Below are 9,315 nucleotides of genomic sequence, written 5' to 3'. Positions count from 1 at the left end.
ATTTGGTCTTTGCCCCCTTTTCTGGCAGAGCTCCTAAAACCCTTGGAATTTCCTCAGTGAGATCAACAAAAATGCCTTTGTTATGTTAACAAGGTGACTTTTGGAACACACCTAAGGAGGGGGACTGATTGCCAGGAAAACCAACTGTGAATACAAGGTTGGAACTTTCAGTCCCACCCCCAGGTTTCCAGGAAGTGGGGAGAGGCTGGAGGTTCAAACAATAACCAATGGCCAATGATTTTATCAACTGCACCCATTTAACAAAGCCTCCATTAAAACCCAAAAGGACTGGGTCCAAAGAGCTTTCAGACTGGTGAACACATGAGGTGCTCGGGGTGTGGCACCCCAAAGGGGGCGTGGAAGCTCCATGTCCCTTCCCACAACGTTGCTCTATGCATCTCTTCCGTCTGGGTGTTCATCTATGATCATAACCTATTATAATAAATCGGTAAATGTAAATAAGCTGTTTTCTTCAGTTCTGTGAGCCACTCCAGCAAATTAACTGAAACCAAAAAGAGGGTCATAACTCTAACTTATAGCCAATAAGTCTAGGTGACAACCTAGACTTGGGACTGGCATCTGAAATGGAGGGCAGTCTGGCGGGACTGAGCCCTTAACCTGTGGATCTGATGTCATCTCCAGGTAGATAGTATCAGAATTGAGTTAAATTGTAGGGCACCGAGACAGCGTTGCAGAATTGCTTGCTGTGGGGAAAAAAAACCACACGTGTTTAATGACCAGAAGTATCCAAAGGAAAGTGTTCTGTGTGAGCAGTGAAAAAAAAAAAAATCTCACAGGTGGGTTTTTTTTCCAACTCAATTATTCTTCCCTTAAGCCCTGAGGGCATCGCAAAAGACCATCAGGATAAAAAGTTACAGTTAAGCCAACCCTGCCTTCAGTCTTTGGTGCACACAACAGGATCCACAGGGGTAAGTAGGGTAACATAGTGGGTAGAACAAGGACTCTGGGACCATGTGACTCAGGTTTGAATCCCAGCTCTCTCTCTCCTTCTCCGTCTCCCTCTCCCTCTTTGACTTTGGACAAGTTATTTAGCCTCAGTTTCCTCCCCTGCAAAATGGAGATAATAAAAGTACCTTCTTCAGAGGGTTGTTGTAAGGCTTAAATTTCATGATAGGTATAAAGTGTTTGGACAGGGCCTAGCCCATAGCTATAAATATCTGAAGTTATTATTACTTTCAATCAGTTCCCTGAGGTCACACATGAAACGCAGTTATATGGTGACTTAGTGGACAGATGGCTGACTTAACTAGAGCTATTAAAGAACACAGCTCTCAACGCTATGTTAGTGATTTATAAAGGAGCGTCTACTCAAGTTCCTCCCTGGGCCCCAGGATTGAACTCACACACAAGTGCATCCAACGGACACGATGCATCCACTGCTTCTTCTTTTGTCGTGAATAGTGGGAGATCTGCCCATCACATGCTAGGGAGACATTTTCCTCCAGACACCAAAGAGAAGCAACAACTCAGGATGACTGAAACCTGCAATCCCCCAGAAAATCAACTGTCACCATCTCGCATCATTTTGATGTGAATCGTTATAGGCACCGAATGCGTCCCTCGTATCACTGCAAATGGGTTCATTGTGGCTATAAATACAGCAGGATGGATTCACAACAAGGCAGTTTCCACAAGTGGCAAGATCCTGCTTCTCCTGAGCGTATCCAGAAGAGTGCTACAAAGCTTCATGATGCTAGAACTCACCTTCAGTTCAACATCCCCACACTTTTATAATCAAGACATTCATCGTATATGATACGTTCAAAGGAAGTTTCATGTTCTTAAATGATTGTAGCCTCTGGTTTGCTGCCTGGCTTAGATTCTTCTACTTCGTGAAGATGGCGGATTTCTCTTACCCCCTTTTCCTCAAGCTGAAGTAGAGAATTTCTGGATGGATGCCCTGGTTTCTGTGACTATCAGTGTTTGTTTCCTTGGGCCACAGTGTGTTCTTCCTCAAAAACATCTACACTATGCATTGCAACCATCCTTTTTCTAGCCCCTCCTTCAACTCCACTAAGAAAAATTACTTCACTGAGACCAACGTGATCAGCCTGGTTCTTTTCTTTAACATGGGAATCTTTGTTCCTCTGATCACGTTCATCCTGCCTGCCACCCTGCTGATCATCTCTCTAAAGAGACACACCCTACACATGGAAAGCAATGCCACTGGTTCCAGGGACCCCAGCATGGAGGCTCATGTGGGGACCATCAAAGCTATCAGCTATTTTCTCATTTTCTAAATTTTCAATGCAGATGCTCTATTTCTTTCCATGTCCGACATCTTTGATATCAATAGTTCCTAGAATACTTTGTGCAAAATCATCATGGCTGCCTATCCTGCTGGCCACTCCATTCTACTGATACAGGACAACCCTGGGTTGAGAAAAGCCTGGAAGCGGCTTCAGGCTTGCGTTCACCTTTACTTAAGAGTGGACTCGATGAGCCACACACAAAGCACCTACCCCAACCAGCTCTGCCTTTCCCTCACCTAGATCTCTCTCTTCCTGCCTCCTTTCTTCCCCAAACCTGATCTGATCCTTTCACTCGATGTGTTTTTTGTACTGGAATTGGACCTTCATTCCCCTTTTGCTTCATGGGCACAATCTTAGTGATGCTTGACATATGCTTCACCTGAGTCTTCCATTTCTACCTCCCCTTTCTCTATCTAAAGCAGTGGTTCTGGACGCTGGCTACACATTAGAATCTCTAGGGGAAATTTTTTTTAAAAAACACCCATGTCCAGGCCTGACCCCAGATCAGTGAAGCCAGGATTTCTGGTGTTTGAACTTGGACAATTTGTTCAGTTCTCAAGGTGATCCTGATGTGTAGCCAGAGTTGATGTAGCCACCAAAATAAAGGAAGGCTTTGCAACTTGAACTTCTGGCAACTCCTCTCTTTCCCCATCCACATGTCTTTTAAACAGATTCAGATTATTCGGGAAGCTTTCTGAGTAACAGCTGGAAATGCATTTTATCTCCATCCTCCAAAGACATAATCTGAATAATTTGGAATATTTATCAAAATTAACAGTACATAAAATATCTTTTAACCTAAAAATTACTAAGAACTTTTCCCATAGATAAGATATGGTTTATATATATATAAATATATATATATGGAAAAAAATATGTGCATGAAGATGTTCACTGCAGGACTATTCATTAATGAGGGAACTCATATCTGAAATGGAAACTTATGCAAACATTTTTAAAGTGAGACGGATGCATGTGTCCTGAAATGAAAAGATCGCCAATATGCTGTTAAGTACAAAATGCAAGCAGATATTCTGTGATTCCATTTATGTTTTTAATGCAATATAAATGCTTCTTGTGTATATATATGTATATATAATGTTTCTAGAAGGATGTACCAAAAATGATTTAACATAGGACTTCTGAATAGTGGCATCAGGTGTCTGGGGATAAATGAAACATTTACACTTAATTTTATAGCTTTTTGCGTTTGAACCATTTAGAACATGCATGCACTAATTTCAAAATTTTAAAACATTTATAGTTTTTTTTAATTACAAAGAAAACTAGGTAAGTGAGCAACGTTTGAGGGAAAGAACCATGTATCTTAATGAGTTGATTGAAACCATCGCTTTTTATGAAAATGCAAACCTTCAAAATCCTAAGTTAAACATCTCCACTCCTATCACTACCTCGTATTTTTCATTTTATTAGCTCAAGGGCTGCCGTGGAAAATCGCCAGCTTTCAATCCACTGACATGTCTAGGTTCTCTGTCCCTCTATCAACCCCTCTTCACTTTCCTTCACAGCAGTTTGGAACACTGGTTAATCATACCCACACCCTTAAAAATGTTTTCAGCATATACAGATGAAGTGAGATGATGTCTGAGATTTGCGTTGAGATAATTCAGCAGGGCAAAGGGGCAGAGAGGTTTTGATGAGTCTCATGTTGATGATTTTTTTCAAACAAGGTCTCAGGTACATGGTGGTTCTTTATACTAGTCTATTTCAGGGTATGTTTGAAATTTTCCCTAATATATTTTTTATATAAATGAATTATAAAACACTTTCATTTCCTGGTCCCTGTTTCCCATCATCCCCATCATGTGGAATAACTGCACATCTAGATGAACCCAACTATTTAACACCCCACATTTATTTCTTTTTAAAAAAATTTTTTTTTTTGGCGGTACGCGGGCCTCTCACCGTTGTGGCCTCTCCCGTTGCGGAGCACAGGCTCCGGACGCGCAGGCTCAGCCGCCATGGCTCACGGGCCCAGCCGCTCCGCGGCATGTGGGATCTTCCCGGACCGGGGCACGAATCCGTGTCCCCTGTATCGGCAGGCGGACTCTCAACCACTGCGCCACCAGGGAAGCCCCCCACATTTATTTCTAAGCAGCCTGGTGTTGCTTGAGATCTCTCACAACTGAAGTTATGTTCCTACAGATTCATGCTCTTCAGCCTCAAATGAGTAACATCACCGGGCATTTCTATCCTGTATTTCCCTAAAGAAGTCATTCATTAACTACCCATGATGACTATCTCATATCTCTTCCTCAGTCCTAAACCTCCAGTCTATCATCTCTCTGCCTTATTTTCAACTGATGAAGTTGCCCTTACATTTTCTTTTTTGATAGAAGGAAGTCATTAGGAGGTCATTCCTTCACCTTCCCATTAGCAAATCTATAAAACCACTAATTTTCTCCTACATTTCTAATGTTTCAATAGAAAGAGTGCCCTTCTATGAACATAGATACAGAGAACAAATTGGTGGTTGTAAGAGGTGGGGGTGAGAGGGATGAGAAAAATAGGTAAACTGGTTTTATTTTTAAGTTCAAATAAAATTTAAAAATTTTAAATAAATAAATCTAGGCAAAAGAAGATATTACAAACAGATCATAATCGTGAATTTGAATGTGTTACTCAAAATTCTAAGAGCTGTTTTTCAATGTCCAATTTCAAAATATACATGTTGAACACATGTACATTTCTGGTCAATATATAATTAGTAGTGGGATTTCACAGTTACAGAATATGCGTATCTTCAGCTTTTATAGATGCTCCCAAACTGCTTTCCAATAAAGTTCACTGCATTTTCATACACACTGAAATACTACATAGTACTAGAACAAATTCAGATAAATCACAAAAATGAAATCTCATAAACACGGATATAAGAGAGGATAGATATTACGGTACCATTTTTAACAATATAAGCATTACCGAAACTGCTCTCTGCAATTTTAAGACAGGATATGTGGGGTGACTATTGTCTAGAAAGGAGCAAAGGGGGACTTCTGGGGCACTGGTACCATGGTAATATTTTGTTTCATGATCTGGGTGCAAGTTACTTATTTTTAGTTTGTGAAAATTGATGAGTTATATAACTTCAATGAAGAGTTTAAAAAATTAAGTGGCTATACATGTATATATGTATTTGTGTATAAATACTTCAATTAAAAGGTTTTAAAAATCCTAAACAGGGCTTCCCTGGTGGCGCAGTGGTTGAGAGTCCGCCTGCCGATGCAGGGGACACGGGTTCGTGCCCCGGTCCGGGAAGATCCCACATGCCGCAGAGTGGCTGGGACCGTGAGCCATGGCCGCTGAGCCTGCGCGTCCGGAGCCTGTGCTCCGCAACGGGAGAGGCCACAACAGTGAGAGGCCCGCGTACCGCAAAAAAAAAAAAGAAATAATTTTAAATATGATAAACGCAAATCAAGAATTTAGAAAAATAATTACAAAATAAATCTAAGGAAATCATAAGGAAAACACGATTTATAAACATAATTCATTAAATATTCATTTCATGAAATATCAAAAGGTAGAGAATTAAAAATGAATATAAGAATTGGTTCATTGCAAAAAGACAAAATTAGTAGTGTTAACGTATACAATTGAGAAAGAAAGACAAAGGAATACACAAAATTTTTGAAAAAGGAAAAGTTACCACAAACTGGAAAAATTACAAGATTCTTAAGAATCTATTTTGTTCAACTATAATAAGAGTTTGAAAACCAAGATAAGATAGATGTTTCTAGAAAAGATGTAGTTTACTAAAATTGACTCCAACAGAATTAGTCATTGTAGTTGAACTAGAGAAAGTTGTCAAGAACCACACCCCCAAAGTGCTAAGAATAAATGTCTTCACAAGGGAATTACAAGGACTTCTTTTTTTTTTTTTTTTTTTTTTTCTCGGTACGCGGGCCTCTCACTGCTGTGGCCTCTCCCGTTGCAGAGCACAGGCTCCGGACGCGCAGGCTCAGCGGCCATGGCTCACGGGCCCAGCCGCTCCACAGCATGTGGGATCCTCCCGGACCAGGGCACGAACCCGTGTCCCCTGCATCGGCAGGCGGACTCTCAACCACTGCGCCACCAGGGAAGCCCTACGAGGACTTTTTAAAAGCAGATAATTTCAAGCCTATGTAAATTCTTTCACAGAATAAAAATTAAGAGAAGCTTCCAAATTTGTTTTATAAAATCAATATAATTTTGATATCAAAACACACAAAAAACTGTCTCCCAGAAAACTACAAACCAACCTCACTTACCAATATTTAGGCAAAAATGCTAAATAAAACTCAAAGAGATCCAATATACAAGTTTATTCCATAAAAGTAAGATGGTTTAATATTAGAAAATGTGTCAATGCAATTTAACATATTAACACTTAGGAGAAAAATCATATAGTAATTTTTATAAATACTTTAAAAACATGAGCAAAATTCAACATCAATTCCTATTTTTAAAATATTAATAAAATAATAGATGGATAATTTCTTAATATGATAAAATATATCTACCCTAACCTGATACTCAGCATCATTAAGGAGGGAACACTATTATTTATATTAAATTCAGGAAAAAGACAAAGATGTTCACTTTCACCCTATTAATTAATGTTGTCCCAAGATACTACCCAATGCAATTATAAAAGAGAAATAATTTGAAAGGATTTTTAAAAATTAGAAGGGAAAAGACAGAAGTATTATATGTAGAATATATAATGGTATAAATAAAAACTCAAACAACTGAAAAAATTATTACAAATAATAATAGCATGAAATATGGAAGGGAAAAAAAACCCTTATAAGAGCAAAAAAAAGATAAAATATTAGCAATAAAGTTAACAAAAAATAAGCAAGATCTACATGAAGACTACTATAAAATGCCCCAGAGGTACACAACAGGAAATTTGAAGAAGTAGAACAGCTACCATGTCATTGAGTGGAAAGAATCAATGTCATTAAATGTAACATTTCCATAAATGAATCAAAATTCAGTGCGATATACACAAATGCCAAATTTTTTCTATACCGACTGATTACAAACATCATGTGGAAAAATAAAGTAAGCATATCTAGAAGCATTCTGAATACAAATCAAAAAAAATGAGGGAGAATTAATCCCATGAGATAAACATGTTATGAAGCTAACATAATCAAACTAGTGTGATACAGGACAATAAACAGCCAATGAAACCAAGTAGAAAGTCCAGAAATATGAGAATTTAGTATATGATAAAAGTAGTATAGCAAAACAGTAAGGAAATGATGGACTATTCAAATAAATGGTGTTAGAACAGTTAGACAGCCTTCTGGAAAAAGACAAATTTGGATGCATCTCCCACATCTTATACCAGGATAAATTCCAAATGGATCAAAGACTTAATGTTAAAAAAATTAAATGCTAGAAGAAAACTTGGAGACTTCAAAATTATCTTTGGAGTTGGGGAAGACCTTTCTAAAAATAAAACAAGAAAAAAACATAAAAGTTTATTAAACCTGATTACATAAAATAAAGATTCCATATGGCAAAAACTACCACAAGCAAAGTCAAAGACAAATAAAAAACTGAGAAATAGTATCTGTTGCTCACATCCTGGATAGAGGCTAATTTTGCTAATTTTTTTTTTTTAATTAAGGATCCTTAGTTTTTGCGGGGGGGTTGTTTTTCGGTTTTTTTGGCCACGCCATGGGGCTTGCAGGATCTCACTTCCCTGACCAGGGATTGAACCTGGGCTACAGCAGTGAAAGCCCGAAACCCTAACCACTAGGCAACCAGGGGACTCCCTAATTTTGCTAATATATAAAGGGCTCATATAAATCAATAAGACCAATTACTAAATTTAAACATTGGCAAAGAATATGATCTGGAAGTTACAGAAAATGAAGATGGCTTTTTAAAATTAAAAGCTTACAAAATGCAAAAAGGTATACAGAAATAAAAATTGTAAATCACCCATTATCCTTCAACCCAGAGACAGCTTTTGCTAATATTTTTTAAATGTGCGTATGTGTGGTTGAAGAAAATTGGGCTCTGAATATAAATTTCTGTGACATTTTGTTTTTACTTAACATCTTGATGTTTATTTCCAATTTTATGAAATTGCTTTCCAAAACCTAAAAAACAAAAAAAGTTAAAAATGCTCAGCCATAAGCATAACTTATAACAAGTGAAAAATTAAGACTACTCTAATTTTCAGTCATCAGATTAGCAAAGATCAAAAAGTTTGGTCACACACTGTGCTGGCGATTACAGGGACCACGCAATCTCACAAACTGATGGAGTGTTAATTGCTACTTCCTCAAATGCAGTTTAGTAAGACCTATGAAAATTATGAAGGTATATCAGTCATGAGAAAGAAAGACATCCTGCCATTTGCAACGACATGGATGGACCCTGAAGACATTACATTAAGAGAGATGAGTCAGGCAGAGAAAGAGAAGTACAGTTATGATATCACTTGTATATGGAATCAAAAAAAGCTAAACTTGTAAAAACAGAGAGTAAAATGGTAGTTACCAGAGGATGCGGGGTAGGAGGTTAAGACAGAAATTGTTTAGGATACAAATTCGCAAGGAGTAGTAAGTAAGCTCTAGAGATCTAATGCACAGTAGTGAATATAGCTAACAATTTTGTATTGTAATCATCAAACTTGCTAAAAGACTAGAAGTTAATGATTGCAACCACTAAAAAGAAAGGATCATTATGTAATGTGACAAAGGTATTAATTATTGCTGCAATGGCAATCATATCACAGTTTATAAATGTTTCAAATCAACATGTTACACACCTTAAATTTACACTATATGGTAAATAGACTTCAATTTACAAAAAGAAAAAGGAAATGCTAAAAAAATTATCGAGGTACATACATTTACTTAGCAATTTTATTTGGGGGATTTATTTTACAAATATACTTGAATACACAAAAAGTGACATTTGTTGCAATATTCTTTATAATAGAAAAAACAGTAAAACCAAAACATCCATTAACAGCTATCCATACAAAGGAGAAAGAATAGAGGGCAAGGAGGAGAAG

General features: G+C 37.6%; 1 protein-coding gene across 1 annotated transcript; it reads left to right on the top strand.

The window, feature by feature from the left end:
* The first annotated feature begins 1,441 nt into the window (after nt 1-1,441).
* TAS2R39 (taste 2 receptor member 39) lies at nt 1,442-2,513 on the top strand. The gene is given in 2 exon segments (XM_049714999.1): nt 1,442-1,765; nt 1,767-2,513. Coding segments are annotated over 2 exon segments (1,071 nt in total).
* Nucleotides 2,514-9,315: the final 6,802 nt, after the last annotated feature.

Source organism: Orcinus orca, chromosome 9 (assembly GCF_937001465.1).
Source record: "Orcinus orca chromosome 9, mOrcOrc1.1, whole genome shotgun sequence".
Lineage (NCBI taxonomy): Eukaryota > Metazoa > Chordata > Mammalia > Artiodactyla > Delphinidae > Orcinus > Orcinus orca.
The sequence above is the reverse complement of the archived record's forward strand: the minus strand, read 5'-3'. Positions and strand labels throughout refer to the sequence as shown.